Source organism: Manacus candei, unplaced genomic scaffold (genome assembly GCF_025592945.1).
Source record: "Manacus candei isolate 608988 ecotype Guabito, Panama unplaced genomic scaffold, ASM2559294v1 h1tg000057l, whole genome shotgun sequence".
In the NCBI taxonomy this organism is placed as follows: domain Eukaryota; kingdom Metazoa; phylum Chordata; class Aves; order Passeriformes; family Pipridae; genus Manacus; species Manacus candei.
Genome location: NW_026138105.1, coordinates 6,156,506 through 6,181,865, shown reverse-complemented (window position 1 = coordinate 6,181,865; position 25,360 = coordinate 6,156,506). Strand labels below are relative to the sequence as shown.

Genomic DNA, 25,360 nt, shown 5'->3' with positions numbered 1-25,360 from the left:
ATAATTAATTAAAATCGTTTTGCTCTCCAAGCAAAGCCGCAGTCTCGGTTTCCCTTGAATGTTTCCAAATAGGAATCAGGTGGTTCTGAGTTTGCTTCACCTGATGCCAATAGTGGGTCCGATCAAACACGCCGGTGACGTGCGGGGTCCCGTGTGGGGTCGGGGCCGCTGCGGGAGCAGCGCCGGGGGAGGTTGTGGGATCTCGCTCGTGGCTTCAAAGCTGCTCGTTGAGAGGTTTGTGAACGGGAAAAGCCTCCAGGTACGAGCCTGAGGGTCAGGTGCAACTTTTCCGTCCTTCCCCTCCATCCCGGGCTCGGGCAGGAATATCCTCACGGGAGAGTGGCCGGGGCGCGGTGCCAGTGCTGGGGGAACGGGGAGCCGGAGCTCAGCCCTGCAGGAATGGGGGGGAAAAGGCTCTCCTAAGAACCGGCGGGGTGCGAGGGGAGATTCATTGCGGGGGCTCCGGGGGGAGCTGAGGGGAGCGGGGTTACCGGGACGGGGCTCCCCTGCACCCCGGGTGCAGCCGGTTGCATAACGGGCCCGTGGGGCTGGGAAAGGTATTTCCGCCCCGACGTGTCCAAAGATGACAAAGGGTAGGAAAGTGAGGTGCGCTGAGTTTCCCTGGGCTGCTGCAGTTGCTAGCCTGCAGGACAACAAACCCGGGAAGCAGAAAGTTTGATTGCGATGCCTCCCTTCGAGTCGATCTGGGGAGTGAGGGAGTGAAAAATGGAAATGCGGTGCGGGTGCCAGGCACCCCTCCGCACGCAGCACGGCCAAGTCCCGCTGCCGTGACTCAGCCCGGGGCTCCGGCTGACCCCGGCAGCCACCCGGCTCGCCGCGCACCCCGAGGGGCAGCAGAGCTGCCTCGCTCCCCGGAGAATCGTTTATATATGTGACCTCTTCATCTCTGCTGGAAAAAACACTGTGCAAGTGCAGTTGCACGGAGATCCTGAGCTCAGCACCGAATCGAGATGCTAATGCTCCTTAGCACACTAGTGAAAACTATACGTTGTGAGACAGCACCAGTTCATGACATCTCTGACTTTATTTTCCTGTTTTCTTTTGCTTTATTTTCCTGTTTATACATAGGACGTGTAAACACACACGGGTTGTCTTGGTTTCGGAGGCTTCCTTGGCTATTTCATTCTTGCTAAGCTCCACGTGTATCGGTGGAAATCCATGGGGTTGCTCCTCTCTCTTCTAAATTGATCTAAAAATAGGAACAGAGAGAGTTTTGTGGAACACCACTAAACAGATACACTGATTTTTAATTTTTCTTTTCTTCTTTGTATGAAGAATTGAGCCAATGGTAATTAAAAGCCAAAACCGGTGCCAGTAATAAGATGGGTATTAATAAGGTGCTGGTGAATTTAAAAGACATAAATATAAGCTGTGGACTTTGCTTTTCTGAATGATTTATTCAAAGGTAGAGGCAGTAGGAGCCTGAGCTTGTCTCTGCTGGGAAGAAGGAAAACTTCTGCACAGAAGCCCTGTTGCTTTGAAAGGCTTTGCAGTTCCTGCAAGTTTTGTTTAAAAAGCACACACTGGGATTTTTAACATCATCCATATTTCTTTCTTTCTCGCTCTCTAACTTTCTGCTCAACAATTAAGTGCTTGTGCTGCAGACTGAGAAAGCCGCAGAGCTGCCTTGGCCCGGAGCTGGGAGACGTCATGGATTCCTGAGTGTGAAGTTGCAGGAAAGCCCTCAGTTTGGGAGATGGAGGCGATCCAGGGGTTTCCATGGCACTGGGATAAACAGGAGGAAACAGTGAGGGAATCCCGTTATTTTACAGCATTCAAAGACTATAAACACTCGGAGCAGGAAAGGAAGTGGCCTTTCCCTCTCTAGTAACCCTCATCTCAGAGAAGAGAACTGACTTCACTTCAGGAACAAGCTCAGCCCAGTTCGGATCCCTCTTTGCACCTCCAAACACTCACTAAGGAGGCGAGCAAGAGGGGTTCCCTCTGTCCGGGCGGCACTCGTTGAACATGGTTTAAAGAAGATTTTTTTTTTTCCTTTTTTTTTTTTTTAATAATTTTTTTCTTGCTATTGATTTTTTTTTTTTTTTTTTTAATTCCCGATGCAGCGAGAAACTGCCTGCAGGCTGGTACACTACCACCACATCATGAGGTCTATGGATCAAGGTAGGGTCTGACTGCTGCGGTGTCTGTGTGCTGTGTGTGCCCCCGTGTGCGTTCCCCTCCCCGGGGCTCGGCAGGTCCCTCCCTGGCCCGGGGGTTTGTCCGACCGCAGGCTGGGTGGGCAGGAGGGGGTTCATGGCGAGAAAGTCGCTCGGGGAAGGGACTGGACTGGCTTTATGTTTGGTTTGGTTTGAAGCGCTCCGCCACGGCGGTACAAATCTGTCTGGAGGAGCCTCCTTTAAACTCCAGCCAGAGGGACTCTCCTCTTCCAAGCCATCACCCCAGGAGTCTCGCTGACTAACCCGGCCGCTTAACCCTTCCGCCTCCTGCCAGGTCGGGGGCCCGGGGCGTCGCAGCGGCTTCCCGGGGCCCGGCGGAGCTCAGGGGCCGGGCCGGGGCTGCGCGGCCGCGCCGCCCGCGCGGTGCCCGCGGGTCCCGCCGGGTCGGTGCCCCCGCGGGGCGGGCGCGGAAGGGCCGAGCGGCGGGGCGGGGGGCTCGGGGGCGGGGGGCTCCGGCCGCGCTGCGCGGGGCCGGTGGAGGCAAGAGTTAAGCGCGGCGAGAGGAGGAGCCTGTCCCGCTGTCAGCCCCGTGCGCGCCCCCCGCGCGGCCGCCCCGACCCGAGCCACGACCCCCCTCCGCAGCGCCGGTCTCCCCGCTGCCAGCTCGGGGACGGGGCGGCTGCGGCTCCTCCGGCATCCTCCGCGGGCCCCGTGGGGAGGGCCACGCGAGGGAAGGCGGAGGGGGCTGCAGGCTCGCACGGAGCGGGGCAGGGGGTACCTCTGCGGGCAGTGCTGGGGAGGGGGCTCTCGGGGTCGGCGTGGCCACCAGCGGGCGATCCGTGCGGAGGATGCTCCGCGCGGGGAAAGCCCTCGCCGCCCGCAGCCCGGCTCCTGTATCGCACCCGTGGACCAGCGAGCCCGGCTGCCCCCGCCGGGCCCCGCAGTCCCTGCCCGGGCGGCCCGGCCGCTCCCCCGGGGTGCTTGGGGTGCGCTGAGCCCGCCGGCCGGGCGGCAGGCGCAGGTGAGTTGGGTTTTGACTGGGCTGCCGGGCCGAGGAGAAGGCGCAGGAGGTGGAGTAGGGAAGCGCTCTTCCATCCACCCGCTCCATCCTCGATTCCCCCGCCCGCGCTGGCACCGCCGCTCGGCCGCTGAGTCAGAGCCGCCCGGGGCCGGCGGAGGGTGTGCGGGATCCAGGGGACGAGCCGAGTACCGCAGGGCTGCCTTTGAAGGGCCCTTAGTAGCGGCTGTTTGTTTTCTCCTGCCCGGGTAGCGAGCTCCCCGGGTACCTGCCAAAACACACTCGTTAACACCTACACCCAAAGGGGATCATCCGAGAGCTCCAATTCTCGGACAAGCCAATGGAAAGACTCTGAGTGGCTTTATACCGCCTTAGGATCAGGCCATTGCCCTGCCTCGTGTCTCCTCTGCTTTCTCCAGACAAAACTCTCTCTCTCCTGAGTGCTCCATCTGTTCTTAGTCACTCTCACAACACCCTGTGGAAGTTATTTTGCTGCAGAGAGCAGCAAAGGGAATGAGGAGACTTCTTGCTCTTCTCAGTGATCCTGATTTCACCTGCCACAGGATAGGAGTGGATCAAAGCACAGGGCAGCTCTCCAGTGACAGCACCACAACTCCTTCCAGTGCTGTGCAGCTATCTGTTCCCCAGAGCCCTGCAGTCACAGCCCAAAATGAAAAGCACTGATTTATTACTTTTATTTCCAGGTGAAATGTTTGAGATCACAGTAGCCAGCTGAGCAGTGCAGTCAGTTGGACCACAGAGGCTAGAGGTGCTCCTGGGTCCCAGAAGGTATTTTTCCCTTTTATGCAAAATGCTTCTATCAGTGGTGCAGGGGTGATTGGAGCAGACCCTGCCACTGACTTGCCTTCGTGTTACGAGGCTGCTCCCAACATTTCCACGAAGGAAAAGCAGCAAGGGGTTAATAGCACATGACATTTTTGGGATCAGTCTCAGGCTTTGGGAGGATTTCTGCACCCACAACAAAGTGTAAGAGTCTTATTAATACAGGGTGTGTAAATGATGATGTGTTAATAATTTTAAGTCCTCATCCCCTTTTATGATTAGAGCAGGCTCGGACTGAGGAATGAAGGCTCTCCATAGCCTAAAACCCTGCCAGCAAAAAGCTGCTTCAGTAGTTTTGCTTCCCAAGCTGTGCTTCTGCACGGGTCAGCTGCAGCAGGGATTTTGACCAGGTAACCATGAGTCCCTGTGTCATCTTATGGTCTCACATCTGTGAATGCTCTGTCCCTTGAAGCAGCCCCTTTCTATCAGTCAGCCTGTCCTGTGGGACACAGTTACACCAGCTACAGTCAGCAAATGATTTCAGAGTCTCTCATACAGGGCAGGAATCACATTCACAGATGGGACACTGACATAACTGGAGCGCTCTTTTATAACATTCCAGTAGATATTCTAAGTGAAATGTTTCATCATTCTTTTTTTTTTAAAAATAGCCAAGGATAATAATATCCTAGAACTTCTTTTCCACTACTGGTTTAATCTATTTTTTTTAAAACTATGATATGTGCATTCCTTTGGTTTGCACAGCAGACTTCAGAACTTAATGGGAACATAGAGATATGAGCAATTTTTCCATTGTCCTTTATTGCCAAACCACTTTAAGCCTGAAATTGGGGGGTAATATCTCTGACTCAGCCTCACCCCAAAACTGAATAGCAGTGTGTGTGCATGTGTGCCTCTCAGAGGAACTACCAGATATTTCTCCCTTTTCTCTCCCTCCTTTTTTTTTTTCTCTAATAGCACTCCCCACACTCCAGACCAAGCAACTAGTCACTCACAGTCTGAGCTCATTTTAAAGAGCTTGGATTCAGTCCACGTGCAAGTTTTAGTTGCCTGTTAAATTTCTAATGCCTGCCACATACACCATTAGAACACTTAGATTTTTAAGACAGCATTGACTCATATTTTCTTTGGGTTTTAGCTGCTAAATAGACAAGCAGCATTCTTAATCCACTTTACCTCTTTTGCTGTTAAAAGGTTTAAAATTAAAGTATACCAGTATTACAGATTCAGTTTAAATTACATTTTGTGTGGGGCCACATAATAATTAGCACAGTCACCATATCTCTGAGAAGATCATATAAAACTTTCTTCAGCTTGGGGCATCCTCTGATCCCTTGCTGTAGTAAAGTTATTGGTACAGGGAATACAGTGGGACAGTATAATAACAAAATGAAATGAAAATAATAAATGATAAATTACATTTGCAGTACATTTAAACCCTGAGAAATATGTTAAGTACTTTTTAAGTCACAGTTTGTATTACACTAGAAACTACTCCTTCTTAGCTTTGTTTTTGGATTCCCTGTCCCCTAGTACCTGGGCAGTCCAGTATTCACATACTTTTAAAGTTTATTGAGGCACAGCCCTGCCAAGGGCAAGCAGTGATCCAACTATGTGGAAAAGGACTCCTTCCATTCTCCAGTTCCCTGAAATGGCAGCACAGTGTATTTCCAGTTCTGCTCTGTGTGGAGCCTGCTGCAAGTATACGTGGCTGCAATTTTTGTTAATGCTGCCAAGGACAGACTTTGCTTCAGTTCTTGAAACACCTTTTTGGCTCATGACAAAGCTTTACAGAATAAAACCCGGGAGTTAACGCTGACTCCCAGATCTCCAGTGGGTGCTGTGAGCCCAAGTGGAGCTGTGAGCAGGGGCCAACAGTTGGGGCCATGTTGGCCTTCTGACAGCAGTAACAGGAGAAATACATGGAGGGTCCTTGTAGAAAGAAAGTGTTTCTGATACGAGAAAGATTGAGATTTAGGGAAACCAACCATTATTTCCTGTCTTTGGACACTGTATTCCAGCCTTCCACTCCAGCCCTAATGGAAAACAAGCATTGGGAAGTGTTGGTCATGTTGTTTGGGTTTTTCCCCTTGATTTGGAGTGGCCTGATGATTTTTCTGAGTGTGTGTATTGAGCTGAAGAGCCCACAGTCTATTTAAGTCTAGTAGCTTCCCTGCCTTTTTTTCATTGTTAATTATTAATGACAGACTGTGGGTAGTATTTGTCACTTATGTAGTTATTAACAGCTAAAACCATTTACAATGTTTTATTCTCATTATGGGCTTGAGAGTCTGATTTTGGTCTAAACTAAACAACACAGCCTCTGGAGGGTTCCAGAAATGACACCTGTCCCTTGAACTGAATTCTGCAGCTGCTTCATGTACCTCTAATATTTAGGCCAGATCTGTATTTTGTGGATTTGTACCATTTCTCCTTGAAATAATGCATTGATGGATTCAAACACAGCCAACAGTGTAGAGCATTAGAACTCACATCTCTGTGCACTCAGAGCATGTGGAAACTGTCATTCCTACAGGTTATGCCACAGTGATCCTATGGGCCCAGTGTCCTTACGTGCCCTGAGAGCTGCAGGAGGGAGTGGGGGGAGTCCAGTCAATCGATGCCTGGTCGCTCTTGCTCCTTGACATCTGTCAGGTTGTCTGCTGGGCAAAAAAAGTTGAATCCTATAAGCTGAGCTAATTCCTACATTTCTCTAACACTTTTCTCATTGCTGCCTTGTCGCCCTAATTCCTCGCCAGTGTCAGAATTTATGATTACGTGTATTAGCAGCGAAACTATTTCGCATGACATGGTCGTTTTGGAAAGCAAAAGGTACATATTCCATTTGTTGAGTATTACTAATTCTAGGAGTAGCTGGGGATAAGTTTGAAACTTCACATGCTTAATGGATTGCAGGCAAGCTCAGAAATAAGGGATGGGAAAAAGACTGAGCAGGAGTTGGGGTCGTTTCCCCATGCTCTCCTGCCAGTCACCCACGTGTCACTTTAAAAGCCCAATGTTATTGTTCATATAGTTTCTTTTTGTGGTTGATACAATTGATGCTCTCCAATTGTGCTCCGTGTGCTGTTAGCTGCAAGGGTGACAGCTCTCTTTAATGCTCAGCCAAGATCAGCAAGTATATTTGGTTTTCCTAATGAATTTTAAACAGAAGGGCCAATGATAAAAGGCCAGCACTCAGCACACGGTAAGGATCATTGTACAACAGATATAAATAGTCCAATTTAATATATGCTTAAACAATTCAGAACAAATCAAGCCCTCAGACAGAGCAGCACGAGTTCCCCAAAGAGCCTCACGTTCCTGAGGGTAAGAGCTCAACCCCATGTGCAGCTTTCTGGGGTGGCCTCATTTGTGGATGTCAGTCCCAAGACCGCTAATGACCGGCTGCTCCGGCTCCCCCGTCTGTCCCGGCGGCAGCAGAGCCCCGGCTCTGTCTGAGGGAGACACTCGGGAGCTGCAGAGCCAGCGCTTCGTGTAGGCTGGGAATCGCTGCGGCAGATGAGGTAGCCTTGAGCTGTGGTCTCCAGCTCAACCACAGAGCGAGCACTGGATCCTTTCCAAAACAGGCTCCAGCAGTCCCTTGCTCCAGCACGGAGCAAGGAGCAGGAGTCAGGAAGCAGCATCATGTGGCCAAGGGCTGGACACAGCCTATGGTCCTTCCACACTGCTCACACACACGTGTGCACACCCTGCGGGGCTGTGTGCTGGCCACTGGCACCCAGCAAAGCTCCATCCCGGGTGGCTTTGGCACTGTTTGCAGGAGAAAGTTCAAGTAGTTAGATCCAAGGAAGCCATTGTGTTACTATGTATATTATGCATTAATGAGAAAAAATGTTATCCTTTCAGTCTCCACTGCGTTAAAGCTTGGCATTGACAGCTCTGACATCACTTACTAATCCAGTGCTGTGAATTTGGAACAATGGTTTTTAAATTGCTCCATTTAAATTGCTCTTCAGTGGGAAATGTATGGAGTGAATGTATAGAGTTGATTCTGTGAATATACCAGCAGGGTTCCCCCTATTTCCAGCTTACCATCTCCTTCTGTAAATACCTCAGTAAACACCCTGGCACATCCCATCTGCAGGATCACTTGCCCTTTCTGACAGTCAGGTTTCTCTATCCCTTGGCACTTCCTAGTGACAAATTATTGCCACAAGGTCTGATTCCAGTGTGACTGCTGCCCGTCTGCCCTCCTGCAGCCCCACAGCAGGTGTTGCTGCCCCCTGACTCCCCTTTCAGCTCCAGCCCTCTGTGGTGTTTCTCCTCACCCACAGGTGCCTCTGATGCCTCCCAGTAACTCCCTTGGCTGACTGGCCAGTACTGGGCCAGTAGAAGCTCAATGTTGAAACTGATTTCAAACTGTAGGAAAAGCCTGAGTTCTTGCCCTCTGGACTAGCAAAGGATAGAGCAAAAGAGTGTGACGAGAAGGCAATTTGTCATTAATTGGCTGGACACACTAATGAGAAAGGTGACAGGGTATAAGCCCAAATATAGAGATGCTGGTTCATGTGTGCTCTAGAACAGACTTTCTGTGAACTTAGACAAGTAATGTGGGGTCAGATTTGTCATGTAGTTAATGCTGCCGTGCTGACAGGCTTAGCAAATAAAAACAAGCTGAAGTAAACACCAAAATACTTTTTTAATGATCTTGGTCCCCCTGCCTTTGCCTCCCTGCCCTGTCTACAGACTAAGAGCATTTTTCAAACTCGCAAACCTGATGACAGCCATCTGTACGCTAATAAAGGGCACCATACAAACAGGTATGTGCAAGGGAACAGCCTTCTGACCACAGATCCTCTGAATACACAAATTTAGGGTCTCCAGTTACCCACGAGTGAAGTCACTGGTGGTTGTAGCAGCCATCAGAGGGGTAGGAGGCTGCCTGGAGGCAGCGACCAGCACCCTGTGCAGGGCCAGGGGAAGATGCTGATGAATAGAGTCAATGTGGTGGAGGTGGCTGAGGGGACCTGGGCAAGCTGGCAGCACCAGCAGTGTGGTCAGCAGGGAACGTGGAGAGAGCCCATTCTCTGAAATGTTGTTTGTGAGCAAGGCAGGAGGAGAACAGAGGCTTTGTGCATGATGGACTTGATGTCTCTAAGGGTGCTCCAGTTAAGGCCTGTGACTGCAGAAACCTGCCTGCTGCTGCCCTGGCTGCAGCCTGCAATGGGAGGCAGGAGCACATGGTTCATCACAAATGAAGCCTGGAGAAGGCAAGGGCAGCACCTGGACTGCCTGGAGCTGCTGGAGACCCTGGAAACATCAACAGAAAGGGGCTTGACTGCTCAGGAGGAGTGCCAAGTGCGAGGCAGCAAGTAATGCCCCACATGGGGAAGCAGGGCAGAGATGCCCACCCAACAGGGTATCATTTCTGGGGCTCCCATGCCTGGGCAGGCCTGTTACTTCCCTCGCAGCCCTGCTTCTTCCATGTCCTTGCCACCTCCCCTGACCTCAGACCCTCTCCTCCTCGCTCCCACCGCGACCCCGCGGGCCGCGCTGCCGGTGTGGTGCCGCCGGTGCGGCGGGGCCGGTGCGGTGCTGCCCGGGCCGGTCCCGGCTCCTCCTCCCGGGGGCGGCCCCGGCGGCAGGTGGCTGCCCGGAGCAGGAAGCTGCCACCGCTCGGCCCCTCGTGTGCCGCCGCCGGGCTCGCCGCCCGCACCCGCCGTCGGGGGCACCCGCGCCCGCCGCGCCCTCCGCCAGCACAGCTTTTTTGCTTTTTTTTTTGTCGTTTTACCAGCTTTATTCCTCTTTTATTTCCTGCCCTCTGACTCCGCACTCGCACTTGGAAGGACACCGCCGGGGGTCGCGGCGGCTGCACTCGGGGTGCCCTCGACACCGGGCGGGCTCCGCTCCGCTCCGCCGCTGCCCGCGGGCGCTACCGCCATGAGCGCCCCGGCCCCCGAGCCCGGCCCGCAGGACGGGGACCCCGGGCCCGGCCCCGGCACGGCACGGCCGGGCAGCCCGCAGGAGGAGTTTGACTTCTCCATCCTCTTCGACTACGACTACCTGAAGCCGATCGAAGGTTGGTGAGGAGCCGCCGAGGAGGAGCCGCGGCCGCGCCCCGACGGGGCGGCGGGGCCGGGCCGGGCGCTGCTGCGCCCTCGGCAGCTCCTCGGAGGGCACCGCCGGGCTCTGCCCTGACCTGTCCTGCCCGGGGCCGGGCGGTGGGTGCCGGCGATGCGCTGCTCGGCGGGCCCGGCGCAGGTCGGGGCCGGGCGGTTCGGGTTTGGCGGGGCTGCTTTGCCCGGCAGGTGCTTGCGGACGGTCACTGCTCGGTCCCCATCCCGTGCTGCACCGTCTGAAAGCGGCTGGGGGAGCTCCTGTTGGTCCCAAAGTTTTGCACCCGGGAATGAGCGCAGCTGCCAAAGGCGAGGCAAAGGAGCTCGGCTCAGTTGGTCGCCTTGTGACCATCATCGTCATCGTGCTAGAGCGTGTTCTGGAAACTCAAAAAGGCCGTTCAGGCACTGGGGCTTAGAGTCCCGAGGAGTTAATTACCTGCCACGAGTTTGGATGGCAGGGAGCTGGGTAGATCTGGTTTCCAGTTTGGGTCCAAACACCATAAGCTTAAGTTAAAATTAAGAAAAAAAAAGATCTGCTGACTCTTCTACTTCTCTGAGCTTATGCTGTGATATTAAAAGCACTGTGCCAAGTGCTCCCTGACTTCCTAAATGATAATTCTATCTGTTGATGATAGTAAAAAGTGGTACTTCCTTACCCATAAAATACAGATATGTGTAAACCAGAAAAAGCTGAAAGAAAGAGGACCCGGAGGAATGAATTGCTGGGATATTGTTCCTAAGATACATTCATTTGGATTCTGCACGGTGGACAGGTGGCATTTCTCTAGGGCATCTGAACAGAGATGTTGTGTTCCTCGAGGATGGTGCAGGATGAGACCTTTGAGGCCTCATGGTAACATTAGTGAAACAGAGTTATTAGTGAGGTTTATTCTTTGTGTCCTTGTTTAAATATACAGATGTGCACCAGCATCAAAACTCGGGCTGGTTAATGTCATCAGATGCACAAAGCTGAATTTTCTTTCAAGTAGATCAAATTGTGCTAAAATATGTCCACGATGGTCAGTGATTTTAATGAAAATACATTAAATCTCAGTGAAAGCTTCAGATGCTGATTTGTTCACATCTATTATAGTAAGCAGTATTGCTGTGAAGCCTTAAGTGGGAAGTTCTACAGAATATAATAGTACGTAGGCGGAGTGTAGAAAGTTTAATCTTCAAACCACATAAATGCAGAGCAGTATATGCTTGTTGTAGAAGTAACTTCCTTCTTGAGCCTGCTTTCTCCACATTTGAATTACTGGAAACCGTAATTAGTAGTAATTTTGTTTGTTCCAAATATGGAAATCATTAGCATAAAAAAAAGAAAAAGATCACAACCATATATACCAGCATTGTGATCTGGAGAACATTCTCCCTGGCTTTGAAAAGGCACCAGCTAGAGTCTGTAAGCAATCCAGTATACATCCGTGACCTTTAATGTAGAAAAGATTAAAGCATGTTTACAGGAGAACAGAAAATGTTCACATTTTGAGGAAGGACTTTATCCACATGCCGGTGGTAAATGATGCTCATTGTTCGTGTGCGATTCTGGCCTCGTCTGAACTGCACTTGAGAAAACAAGGCCTTTTTCAGAGGAGGATTCAAAGTGGAACCAAAACCATAGGAGTGTCTGTGGATCCCAGCACTTCAGTCTGGTTCCTACATTCAGAGCTGGTTTGAAAGAGGCTCTGGTGTCCTCACGGCCCGGGCTGCTCCACCCACTGCTCACGACAAGTCCTCTAATAGCAAATCTCTGTGAGCATGCTAAAAGGGGTTTTTTAAATTAAAAAAAAAAAAAATAAAGGGGAGGGAAAAGGAAATTTGAGGCTCTAGGAATGGACTGGGATGAAAGTTTATTTCTGATAGGAATTTTTTTTAAAGGTTGGGATTTGGCAGTATCCACCCAAACTTGTGTTTTAAAAGTAGGATCTATATCACAACTTGTTGCCATGGCAATGCCAGAAATATCGTTGCTGAAAGTGGCTGGTGTTCAGTAGTGCTTAAGTGTGCCTGAGACAACAGGAGCATGGAACTGCTATAAAAGCAGCAGGGAAAAGAAGGGTAAATAAAAGTCCTACAGTCAATATTATTAATATTAAATATTCCTCTCTAAGCCAACCATTTCCAAAAGCAGAAGTGCTGTACAAAGTGCCCTTTTCCCTAGGCCTTCTCCCCTTACTTGCCAGACTTTAATTAGCAATTATCTTCTCAGCATTTGCAAATGAGAAACACCTGCTGAACTCCGTGTGCCCAGGTGAACAGGATTTGGGGAGTGTGGGCAGGGCAGGTATCCTGTGCTGTTAAGTTGAAGCTGGGATTTCACTTGGCCATTGAGGAAGTTTTCTGTCTCCTTTTAAAATAAAGTGTTAGATGCATTCCCTTGAGAGTTACCTGTGCAGGTGTTGCTAGTGATATCCCAAGTTTTAGCTTATTTTAAGCATGGCAGGTGCTGCATATCTTTGTTTCTCCGTGCAGAAGATTGACAGAGAGTTAATGAGCATTTAAAAATGAGCTCCTACAAAGAGAGCTCCCTGATGAGTAAGTTCTGATAACTGCTTTGTGTATTCTTCCCTAATACCTGTTGTTGGCCACTATGACAGACAAAATACTGAAAAGCTGCTCTGCTTCAGCAGCTTCCTTCATGTAGTTTTGTGGTGTTCACTCTGTGATGATCTGCTGACAGGTAAGGCTGTCACATAATTTTTAATTTTTGAGGTTAACCCTTCTGGGAGTTGATCCTCTGAGAGGTGTTTTGAAAATTCAACCAAAACTTATCCTTAAATAAGATTCCAGACAAAATCCTGCCCTGAGACAACAGGTGAGACTGCAGATGGGAAAGAGTATTTTCTCGTGGGCTCAAGCCCTTGCTGTAGCTCAGCAGACTCTTACATTGCATCTGGTGACATGAATCTACAAAGTCTGTGTATATATAACACAGAGAGGGGAAGCAGGGAGCATCCATAAATATTAATATTCCTCTAAATGCTTGTTTGTATGTAGACAGGCTCCCAGGGACATTGCCACGTCTTGTAGGTGTCAAGCCCTGTATAATTTGCCTGTTCATTTTTTTTTCTCCCAGATGCAAAGCTATTAAAAGGGAAAAAACTGAAAGTGCCTGCAGCTGGGTCCTGGCTCAGGAACACAGGAGGCAGTGTTCAGCCCTGCCGTAAAGAAACAAATATGCACATCTAGCAGAGAATTCCAGATTTCACTCAGGAAACCAGCTCTCACTTGGAGCTTCCAAGCAGTTTGTGTAAATAACAGACAACCCGGCTTTTGAAAAATGCAAAAGAGCTCTGCACTGGTCCCTTCAAATGACAATGAGCAAGTTAATTAAGAAAAAAATTGGCTCTTTTACTTATGCAAATAAGGAACTCCATTTAAATCCCAGGAGCTGCACTGCAGCAAGAGGATATGAGGTCAAAACCAAACTTCAGCCCCTGCCCTCCCTTGTCCTGCACGTGTCTATCTTTAGCTTTTCCTAGATGATGGTTTGGATAAACCCAGCGTGGAATGCAGTTGCTTGGGTGATCTTTTATTCCCTAATTTCATGCTAATTGGCAAGGTCATATTTGGCTGACTGGATGACTTTGAAGTAACTGCCTTGTTTTAAAGCAGGGGAGGGTGGTCCTCACAGAGCCGCCTATGCACACACTGGTGTGGTCCTGGGCTTGAGGGATCTCTGGATCCTGGCAGGACCCAGCAGGGTTTTCCTTTCTGCCTCTCAGAGGTATGTGAAAAGGAGTTTTATAGATCAAGACTTGAATCCTTTGAAACTTAAATCCCTTGATCTTTTCCACCTGTGATTTCACTCTTGGGTTCTAAGGGCAGTCCTGAGGTACCCACCTGGGCAGGCTGCCCAGCTTCCAGAGGGCTGGGGGAGCTGCCTGCACCCTTCCTGGACCTGTCTAGAGGAGCTGATTTGTTGGTTATTTGCAATACAGTAGCTCTGCTTCCATTCCCTGTTGTGGGGAGAGAGAGGGAGAGGTGGTCTTGTGAACTAGCAACCAGGTAAATGCTACAGAAAAAAAGGGGAAAAGAGAGCTGACAGCTTGGAGGCAGTTTGGGTGGGATCCTAGGGGGCTTGGGGCTCAGACTGTTCTAGGTAAGGGACATGAGTGATGCAGGGTAGGCTGTTTGCTGACAGTAAAGCTGAAAGAGAATGTGAGGAGGTGTCAGTGCTGTCTGGGTGAGAAACTTGCTTTCTTTTAACCCACTGTCAAACCAGAAGGATATTTTGGTACTGAATCAGAGGGTGATTCAGCAGTGAAACCTCAGGCTGGGAATGCCTGAGTGAAGGGAGATGGGAAAGTGCTGTAACTGCCCATGCAGGGGAGCTGTGCTGAGGCTGCTGTGGTGTTTGCTGAGATGTCCATCACAAAAGCAGTGAAGAGGACAGTCCTTTGCTGGAGTATTTCAGTCTGTGTTTTGGGATGCAATATGCAGGAATGGATGAACTGTTGAAGGCGTCACAGCCTTGGGTGCAAAACCTGCACCTCTGGGGAGCATCTTCCCCCGTCTGCCCCCTCTCAAACGCAGGAGCTTGACCCTGTTTACAAAAGCAAACTCCTGGTGGTGCTCCTTGCCTGGGGAGGCTGGGGTGTTGGCTCTGGTCTGTCCTCTCCTGGAGCAGATTCCTAACTCCAGCCTGCCTTAGCCAACTTGGCCAGGAGCAGAGTAGCCAGTCCCCTCCTGCTGAAGCAAAAAGCAGAATTTCTCCTGATGTCGGTGGCAGAGCCGTTTATTTCTGAGAGCAGCAGTTGCCGTTTCACCCCTGTGCCCCTTTTTGCCTCCCCGGTGAGGTCAGAGCTGCAGCATCACCGCCGTCTCCATGGTGACAGACCGTGACGTCACCGGCGTGGGCAGCAGCAGCCGGGACAGTGATTTCATTGTACCTCTGGAGTTCTGCAGGGCTGGGACTCGCTCGGGAGACCTCCCCAAACCCCCCAAGCCTGGCTCCTGACGAAGCCGTGCCGATGAGTCAGGGTCGGCAGCCTCTCCCCTGCCTGAGCCGCAGCCCCTGGGCATCGCCGCCTGGAGCCGTTCCCTGAGGTTTTGTCTGCAGCTTTGCCCACGGTCCTGCTTTATTGATGAATTTGCCATGTGGGGGGAAAGTAAATATTGTTGCTGTCCAGAAGCTGTGGGTGTCTGCTTGGCCAGGGGCTGTGGCCTGGGTGAGCTGTCCCAAGTTGCAGGACCAAGGAGCTCTGTGGAGCTCTTCCCGTGAAGGCAAGGGCACGCTGTGGCTTGCTGTTGTGTGTAAACGTTGTGATTAATATCTGGAGCGTGGATCCTCTGGGAGGGTGAATGCCAAGGGTGAAAGTGCTCTTTTAAACACAATATTACAGGGATAAGCAAAGAAAATGTAGGTTATCTAAAGCCCAGTTTTTAGTGGGCAGTGGGTGGTGATGTTTGTTTGTTATTCAGAAGACTTTAAAAATTACATGTGCACATAGAAATACATGTTTGCTTTTCCCAAATCCTTCAACGTGAATCTACCTACACTGGCTTTGCTGATGATACTCTGAGGAGTTTTAGTTCTTTACCTGCTGTCTGTGTTTCTGGCACAGATAAAGCAGTTTAAGTGTTCGATGGGGGCAGCTTCAGCTGTGGGTGTGTTGAAAGGGTTGCCCATTCCTTGACGTGAAGCTGTTCAGCCTTGAGAATTTTTCTGCAATTGCTGGTCACTGCACACATCCTGCCCTAAGCCCTGGCACCAAGCCTCACTGTGTTTGGTGCTGTTTTTGCTCCCTTGCATCAGCTGGAATCGGGGGGGTTGTGCCTAGAGCAGTGGGAGTGATGTTTTGCGTGTCTGGGGGGGGTGTGTTACTCTGCTGATGCCGAAGGCGTGACGAGTTCTATTAAAAGTGAATCTCAGCATCAATATCTGGGCTTGATGTGTCAGATCTGACTGATGGGGATGACACACTGTTCCTGGGAGTGCCAAAGCTCTGAAATCAACGATGCTAAAAATATGTTCGGCTCAGAATTCGGTTGCTGTTTTCCCATCCCCAAAACAGCTGTGTGCTGGGATTAAAAGCCAGAGGGAACCTTAAGAAATCTGCAGGCTGGACTCTCCTGTGCATCTCCTTTCCTGTCACAGGCATTCTGTGTGTTGGTTTGTTTGCTTGGCTCTTGGGGTTTCCCACTAAACATGAAGGCTCAGCAGTTCCTGAAAACAAACAGAAACCCCCTGAAATTAAGTAAAAATCTCTCTGCCTGTAAAAGTTTCACTACAAACTTCTGCAGCCATTGCAGAAAGCACAGTCAGCTCCTACCTGGCATTATGCCTGACATTATTTTCTCGTGTCATGTAGGAGTTAGAGAAAATGCTGGAACAGTTATTTAAATATTTAAATGAAACCCTCTTCGCCTGTGGCACATACTGACCTGTGCCCATAATCCCAAACTGTGGAGCTGTTTCAGCTATTTCCTGCTGGATATGTTGAGAGCTTTAAAAACATATTAAAATCCTGATAGTACTTTGCATGCTTTTGTGTGATGATGAATATTATTCAGCTCCTAGGGTGGGGAAGCTCCAGGAGCTGATGCACATGATCTGTCCTGGGGATACCTGGCATGACTCCATTCTCTTGGATGCCACTGGCTTTAAGCACCTGATGGGGTTCTGGGATCAGATCAGAACCGGGCTCAGTGATGCTGGTGGGAATTCTGTGTTGCCTGGAAGTATCCCTGTGCTCTGCAAGTTGGGCATAGTTTGCAAGATGAGAATCTGAAAACTGAGGATTTTTTGCACCAGGAGAGAGGGTTGCACTGAGCACTTCTCTGTTACTCTGTGTTTTATAATCCCTCTCTGGCCAGTTGGGCTGGAATTGGAATGTGATTGCCTGTAACCATGGGGCTGGATCCTTTCTATCTCTTTTTTCTAACGAATACTTGTGAATGTGCATTCTTATGTGAAACCTGTCACCAAAACTTACTGACATTATATGGAGCCAAACAAATCATCACACAGAACTGGCTTTTTAATTTAATAGTTTGAGCTCAGCTTTGGTTGGTTTCTTGAAGAGCTTGGCTGTGTAAGAAAGGTTTTTCTCCCTTCACCAAAAGCTGTTCCTCAACCGCTTGGTTTTACAGAGACCTGTTTGGAAGTGATTTTGTGATGTGATGGTCTCAGGCCAGCTCCTAGTTAACAAAATTTGACCAAAGTCACAGCGCCCCAGTTTGCCAAGGGGAGTATTTGGCAGAAAGAGCAGGAGGGCCAGCACTGACATGGGCAGAGAGGCTGACACACTGCTGACCCTTCCAGGTGATCCCTCTAGGTCAGGCTCAGGCAGTGTGGAGGTGTTTGCAGTGCTTCTGTCCATGCTGCACCTGCTCTGAGCACTTGAACTTCCCTGGCTGCTAATCCAGTACTTTTCACAAGCATTAACTACAGTTAAAAAGAGTTAAACAAATATTAAGCTAATACCAGATCACAACCAGTTTATAAATATGCATTTTTTTTAATCCATGATTGCTCAGCTTCTGTAATAATATTTATAGTCTTAAAGAGACCCTTCTTTTTCCAGAAGAACCGACTCCACATAAAACCAACAGCCCACCCTCTGGAGTTACATACGCTCATGATGTCTTGGACTGTGGCCTCAAGCCATGCTCCCTGCCTTTTCCTAGCCTTTCTGCAGATCCCATGGGCAGATATGGACAGCCAGATAGTAGCATAGGGACAACACCTACACACCCTGCCAACGCTGCAGGGGCCTCTGCTCCGAGCCCTAGGATTGAAATTACTCCATATCATGAACTGATTCATTCAGGGGGTCCCTTCCGCAGCAGAGACACAGATGTTCTTTTGGTAGAACATCAGTCAAACTCAGCCACCACTAGCCCAAGGGTTACCCTGCCTGTCCCTGGCTTTGAGGGCTACAGAGAACCACTGTGTCTGAGCCCAGCTAGTAGCGGCTCCTCTGCAAGTTTCATTTCAGAGACAAATGTATCTCCTTGCACGTCACCATGTGTTTCACCAAATAATGGTCCTAGTGATGACCTTTGTCCACAGTTTCAAAACATCCATACTCATTATTCTCCTAGAACCTCTCCAATAATGTCACCACGAACAAGCATCACGGAGGAAACCTGCTTGGGACGACATTCACCATCACCCCGTCCCAACTCAAGGTCTTCATCACCAGGTGCAAAACGGAGGTACTCTTGCACTGAGCTCTACAGCACTCAGCTGCCTTCCACCTCTCCACGGCAGTCACGGACCCCCTCTCCACAATCCTCTCCTCGCATCCCCTTGAGAGAAGACAACTCTGCAGTTACTTACACACAGCTGGCCAGCGCTCCTCTTTCCATGGATGCTATGAGCAGCCTTCCTACGGATCCTTCCTGTGGTGTTCCCACGAAAATTTGGAAAACCAGCCCTGATCCTTCATCAATGTCTTCCCACAAAAACAGCATTTCATGTCACGTCTTTCAGACTGTTGACTTCCACGGGCCTTGTGAGCAGGAGGACAGGAGAAACTCAGCCCCAGAACCAATTCTGTTGGTACCTCCATCCTGGACAAAGCAACTGGTGCCTGCAATCCCTATCTGCAGGTAGGTACATCCTTCCTGTGGGGATGTGTTTTCTCATGTGTGGTGTCCTCTGTCATGCATGATGATCCCTAGGGAGTGTTTTCTTGGGCAGATCCTACTGCAGATCAGAGCTAAGTGCTCAGGGACAGCACTGGTTAATGGGGGCCCAGTCCATTATGATTCTGAGAGATGAATAAATCTGGATTTGGAAGAAACATCACCAAAATGGTTCACTGATAGCACAGTACACTGCAAATTCAAATTGCCAAATTATTTGTCTCAATAGCAGACTGCAGACAGCCCTTGACAAAGGCTGAACAAGCTGGTGCCATCCTGCTGCTTTTAAAGAAAATGATGGGATTGTTTTTGTAAATTCAGTCACTTACAAATTTCCATCAAGGGTGAAAATGCTTTAAATAATTCCTGATTCAAAATAGAGGACACTGCTTCAAGTCAGACTGAGTGTTCAATCAACTCCGAGTGATTTATTGTTGGTGGTTAATTTGTTAATTGTCCCTCAACCCAAATCTCAGCCATTGGCACTCCCCTCATCAGCTCCATCCATTGTCTGGCACCAGTGGCAGGGCTGGACCCCGAGGGATGCAAATCTGCCAGGACCGAGGGTGCCAAGTGTGTGACTCAGCTCCCAGTCACCACTGCCACCCTGCCAGCCCTGCCATCCTGCTCAGCACCGAGGCTGTCCCCTCAATGACATTATTCCAGGTTGCTCCCAACCTGCCATACACAAATTCTGAGTGAAAGAACACAGGCTGTGACTTCCCTTGGCTCACTAGACTGGTTTCTGGCAGCAGCTTGTGCTCCCAAAATAAGAGTAATTTGAAATCCAGTGCAAGCTCTAGTTGTACATTTCAGTGTATTCATTTCATGTTATAAACCCTTGTGTATTTTTGTAACAGGAAAACTAGTGTCAGGTAAGAATATTTAGCATTTTATTCACGTGCATTTTAATATTTATGGAAATCATAAAGGTTATTAATTTGCACGACCGGTAGGTAATGGTAAAAGGAGTTAATATTTCACAATATGTATTCTGTGATCAAAGTTTAAGACATGCAGCAAAAGCTAGATAAAAGAGGGGGATCTTTTAAAAAATAAAACTGCTACAGGTATTTCTGCATAAGAAATATTCTCTTCTGCATGGAGATGGGTGCTCAGAAATTACTGTCGTCATCCTGAATTTCAGCAGAGTTTGTGATCAGATGTGAGCAGGACAGCATAATGTCGTCGGAATTAACAGCGGACTCCTAAATGGTTCAGCAAGAGCAGCCGCGGTGGGGCGCGGGGAGGGAGGTGGGGTCAGGGCTTTGAGAAATGAAGGGCTCAGGAGTTTCACTGCGGTGTCCTCTCTCTGCCCAGTTTGCCTGTTCAGTCGCTCCCGCCCCTGGAGTGGCCCCTGTCCAGCCAGTCTGGCTCCTACGAGCTGCGGATCGAGGTGCAGCCGAAGCCCCATCACCGCGCCCACTACGAGACCGAGGGCAGCCGCGGCGCCGTCAAGGCTCCGACCGGGGGCCACCCCGTGGTCCAGGTAAGGGACTGGGGAACATCTCCCTGGAGCAAAAGTGGCAGTGAGTTCATTTCTGAAGGGCTTGCTGGGGGCTGGCCCTGAAAGGGGAGGACCCTGTGAAACCTGGGCGTGGTTGTGGATGTGTTCGAAGGGTCTGAAGCTGAACTGTGGTGAAGTCCAAGATGTTTGGAAGGTTGGTTTGGATTAGCTTGTGAACGCTCAGGAGCTTGGGCAACGTATTTGTCACCTTTCCTTGGCTATGTGTTAAACCTCCTGTGATCCAGCTCTCATAAGATGCCTGGTTATCCTGAATTCCAGCTGAGCCCCGTTTTACCTTGACAACAGACTCTCCTGTGTAAACTAAGGCTTTTCATGAGGTTCAATATGTACAAACATCAAGCCTGATTTTCCAACTCGTCGTAGCTCAGTGACCTCTCAGACTCAGATTTGAAACAAGTGGCAGATGGTGTCAGATCTGCAGCCCCACGTCCTCCTGCCGGCGGTGAAGGAGGGTTTTGGAGCCACAGCCATCTGGGGCCACATCAGTTGTTTCCCTCATGTCCCCCTCGTTTCAGCCCATGTCTCTGGGCAGGAAAGCCAAAGCCAGGCTGGTGGTGTGATAGTGCTGGGGATGATGTGTGGACCTGGCCACGTTGGCCACAGCTACAGCTTTCCCTGAGCAAAGTTGGGGTGCACCCTGCAGATGTTCCTGACACACTCAGGACTTGCATGAACCAGGGAAACATTGACATTTATGCTTAATTTTAATCATGTGATCAATACCACTAATTTCACTGGGTTGATTTGTGCTTAACTCCAAACATATGTTCAGTATTCCCCTGCAGGCTCAGCCCCTTTTAAAATCAAGCCATAAATTGTTAAATCAAGGAATTTAGTTTACTTTGGTTGAGCTGGACTTGCATGAATGGAATGGATATTTGAGTAAAGGGTGCAGGATAATAATAAATAGCAATCACATTTGCCATACCTCAATATATGCAGGCTTTTTAGTTTGAGTCTGACAAGCTCGTAGCCCTCTGTGGTGTGTTTGAACCTACCTGGATGTAGGAATGATCTTGCCAATCAGCACTTGCTCCCTTCTCTGTTTGTTTACAAATACAGTATCATTTACCTTCCCAAGGTAGTCCTATCAACTGGATATTTACTGCAATGAAGGAGTTTCTCTTGACATGGGGAAATATTAATAATTTGTTTCCTTCCTGTAATCAATATCAATCAAAGAGGGATTTATATTTTCTGTTGGGGGCAGGATCCAATATTCCTAGTTTTATCATAATTTGCCTTCAAGCTTCAGGGTCTAAAACTATAAATTCAAATGTCCTCATGAGTTTCCCAAGCAGATGTGCCTCTGCACAGCTGTTCCTGCATCTGGGGAAAATATGGACAGTTTCTTTCTGAAGGTTTATTATAAAGCTGGAAGTATTTGTTGGATTTGTGTTCACTTGAACATAACAAGGTTCATAACAAGGTTCATATGGATGCTGAGCAATGAGATAGTTGCACCTGTATGTTTTATGACATTTGAAACTGGGGGAGGCTGGTAAAATCCAAAGCTTTCATGTCAGAAGTTATTTGGCTTCGAAGTTTCTTTTTTTTTTTCTTTCTCCTTCTTTCCCCTGAGTGAATTTTAACTTTTGCATCTTGTCAGATGCAAACAGAGAAAATGAAATAGGAGAGATTTTTAAAAGGTGGGTGCTGTGTTGAGGGAGGTTTGCATGACTTAAAGGCAACTGGTTGCAAGGCAGTTGAATTGGTCTTCCACTATTTTGATTACCTTTTCTAAAATACAATGTATTTTTTTAAAAAAATCTGAGTTTAAAAGAATTTCCCATAAAATTAACCCTCCATGTGAGTAATTACCAGCTAAACCTTCTGGAGGAAGAGATGTTGGCTGGTTTTTGCAGCAAGGTGTTGGCCTGCAATATTTTTTTTTTTTTGGAAACTGCATTTTGCATGCAAGTTTCTTCTTTTGGGTGCTCTGAAGCTACAGACCAGCAGATCTCATATCCTCCAGGCCTTATCTTGTGGTTTATCTTTCTGATGCTGCTTCCTCTTCTTCACGTGTCAAGCCCCGAGAGTTTGTGCACAGAGCTCTGCACCAGCTGTACACTCCAAGCATGGCAGAAGAAGAGTCTGGTTGATAAAACCTCTGGCCAGATGCACCACATGCAATAGGGCATTTACTTTGTCTGCCAGGAGGAGGAAGAGAGAAGCCATTCATGACATCATCTAATTTCAGGCACCATCTGGAGTCACATGGAGAAGCGTAGGCTCCTGGTTTTAGGTGGGTTTGAGTCACTCTTGGGAAGAACCTACAGCTTGCTGTTAATTACAGAGAAACTCAGGCTTCTGTTTTAGGGATGTAAGTTGCTGAGAACACCAAGGAAATCCTACATAACAAGGACAAAGCTGAAGTTTCCATGCACCTGCCATCTAGCAGGTCCACCTGGTCACTAAGACCACACAGAGGGGTAGGCATGTTTGATTTCCTGCTCTTTTTCACCAAAGTTGAAGGACAGCTGCTTATTTGTACCCAACTGCTCCAGTCAAGGCTCTGGAAGAGACCATCCACTAGCAAAGGCAGTGCCTGTTCCTGTGTGAAGAGCTTATGGAAGTGATTGGGATAGAGGTAGCAGTCCAAACACAAACCTAGCCTGTAATGGTAAAAATTCAATACATTACCCAACTTTTTAGCTTGGTACAGCATCCAAATGTAGACCAGGGCTACAAAACCCCAGTTCCCAAGTGGAGGACAATGGTGGGCACAGTGTAACCCTAACCCATCCTGTGCCTGTGTGTTCTGGTCTCCTCCTCAGTTCTCATCTTCAAAGCAGGAAAGCTGTGCAGAGACCCAACTTTCCTCTGGGTTTTAACTTTTGAAATTGTGGTGACTTTCACTGCCTCTTTTTTTTTTTTCTTATTAAAAAGAGGCTGGAATGGCAGAGTTGTTAGTGGAGCTCACAGGAGCTGCTTTACAATAACAAACGTATGTTCCACTTTGCTTTTATATTTGAATTTTGCTGTATGTGTTTTCTTGTGGTTTCCCAGTCAAAGGAGACCTTGTTTCTTAGCCTGGGCTTCCCATGGGGCTCTGACTTTTAACTGTATGTGACTTCCAGCATTCAGCTAATTCATTCGCCTATTAGTGAAACCTTTGATGGAAACTCAAAACCAAATCACAGCTTGATGCTGTGATTCACACTCTCACGCGTAGGGCTGGGCTGGGGACACGCTCCTGCTGAAACCCCAGCCAGCCCTTTCATGGAGATTTACTGCCGAGGGCACGTCAGGGGAGCTGAGTCTGTCCTTTCCCTCCCACCTTCCCAACAGCCCCATTCAGCAAAAGCGAAGCCCAGGCTGTGCTGGACTCGTGTGGCAGAGCCAGCTCATGCTCTGCAACATCTTTGTGCCATTCTCATGGCCTTCACTTCCCTTTTCTACTGAGTGGGAGCTCGGCAGGTTTTGGCTCTTGCAGGGGTTTCTGTCCCCAGCCCAGGAGCAGCGTGTGACAAACTGGTGCACGTTTCACACCTGATTTACCTGTAGGACCACGGCGCTTGTTTGCACAACTGTGATCACTGTAGGGGCCTCTTGAGCTTTGAGCTCGTGGGCTGTGGATATATTTACTGTTGTTATATGTGCTATTGCAGGGATTAATGTGCAGTGATGAAAATGGGGATTTTAGCTACATCTGGGAAATTCTCTTCAAAACTAATACCCCATCAAATGTAATGGCAGGTCAGTACTGTACTGTTAATGTGGCTGTACCTTGAGATCTGTCTATCTGAAAGCTCAGGGAAGCCACTGAGGAAATGAAATTGCTGAATAAATCAAAAGTAGTGTAGGGAAACACTGGACTGGAAAACAGGGCAAGATTAGAGGACGAGCTGACCTCTATGCTTCTCTAACTAGTGCAAGAAGGGGAGTGCTGGATAACAGTGAGGATAATTAGCTTCTGGGAGAATTTAACCGGAGATAAGTTGCATGCTCTGTTGCTTAAAGTCTTTAAAGTGGGTGTGCACCCCCCTGTGTGAAAGGGACACTGTCACCCAGATGTGGCTGAGTGTGTGCAGCTATCTCAGTCCCTGAGAGGACAGGCAGGGTGCAGTTGGGGTGCAGAGGTGCAGGGCAGAGGGTCAGTGAACCCTGTACCCCAATAGACCGGTGGGATTTTCCCATGTGCCAATCTGCTTTGAGTTAGAAGTGAATGAAAAGCTCTCCCTGAAACTTTTGAGCCCAATTCAGAGTACATTGCTTTTGACAGGAGAGAGTTTTGGCAGAGGTGAGGGGAAGGAGGATGTACTAACTGGTTTGAGGGTGATGCCTGTGCTATGCAGATCAGATTGTGTGGATTGGAAATATGCCTGGATTAAGCAGATGCATGATTTAGGCTACTCTTTCATGTAGGTTTTCACTGGAGAACTGTTCCATGGGGGAGTCAGTGTGCTGTAAATGAAAGCTGGAATTTCTGGCTGTTTGCCATGAATGTGGACACTTCCAGTGCAGCAGTAACACCAACATAACTCATCCCATTCAGGATGTGCTTGAGTATCCACAGGAGAAGTTCACACAGCGTGGACAGTGTCCTGTAAACTCGCATCTGAGCTCTCTGTTCATGGGCTTCATGGTCCAGCTAAGCCTCCAGTTTCCTCCCTTCCTCTCTCAAGGCCAATGTCTGTTGAACTGGAAGTGCCTCATGCCAAGCCAGGGCTCACATCTGGGTCTCCCCGTGTCCAGAGGGAGAATTGTGCTCACCAGGCTAGGGCTGTTCAGGGGGCACTGGACTCCTCCTGCCTGCTCTAGGAAAATTTTCTAGAGTCTCTGTTTCATTCTGAAACAATTGTTGAAACCCCAATGCTTCCAGCAGACCTGAGTTATTCTTTCTCTAATCATGTCTTGTCTTGTAGCTGTCTTCTTCAGCATGAGAAAGAAATTGGGGAGGGGAGAGGCTCCTGGGGTTGCTATTTTTTCTTTTTTCTTTTTCCTCAAAATGCTTTTTTGCCGAGATCCTTTCCAAAATCTGGCTGACATTCAGTCCAATAGCCAGTGCCTGAGCAAAGGCCATAGTGTGGTTTCTGGCCCCCAAAACTGCTTCACAGGAGGCTCAGCACTGAGCCCTGGCAGAAGGGTACTTGGTTCAGTGCAGTCAAGTCAATCATTTTGGGCTGAAATGAGTATGTCCAAGATGCTCTCGGTGCTGTCCCATCTTGCCCCTTGTCACCATGGTTGCTCT

At 49.1% G+C, this 25,360-nt stretch overlaps 1 protein-coding gene across 7 annotated transcripts in view; it reads left to right on the top strand.

The window, feature by feature from the left end:
• Positions 1–1,900: 1,900 nt before the first annotated feature.
• Positions 1,901–25,360, top strand: part of NFATC2 (nuclear factor of activated T cells 2) — a 90,207-nt gene continuing 66,747 nt past the window's right edge. For 3 of the 7 annotated variants that reach the window (XM_051802741.1, XM_051802742.1, XM_051802744.1), the window contains exons 1-3: positions 9,509–10,003; positions 17,573–18,602; positions 19,959–20,127. In XM_051802741.1, the coding sequence (XP_051658701.1) occupies positions 9,865–10,003; positions 17,573–18,602; positions 19,959–20,127 (1,338 nt within the window). In that variant the 5' untranslated portion in view covers positions 9,509–9,864. Of the gene's footprint in view, positions 2,146–9,508; positions 10,008–17,572; positions 18,603–19,958; positions 20,128–25,360 lie in introns of those variants that run through there. The other 4 variants (XM_051802745.1, XM_051802743.1, XM_051802746.1 and 1 more) reach the window with 4 other exon arrangements.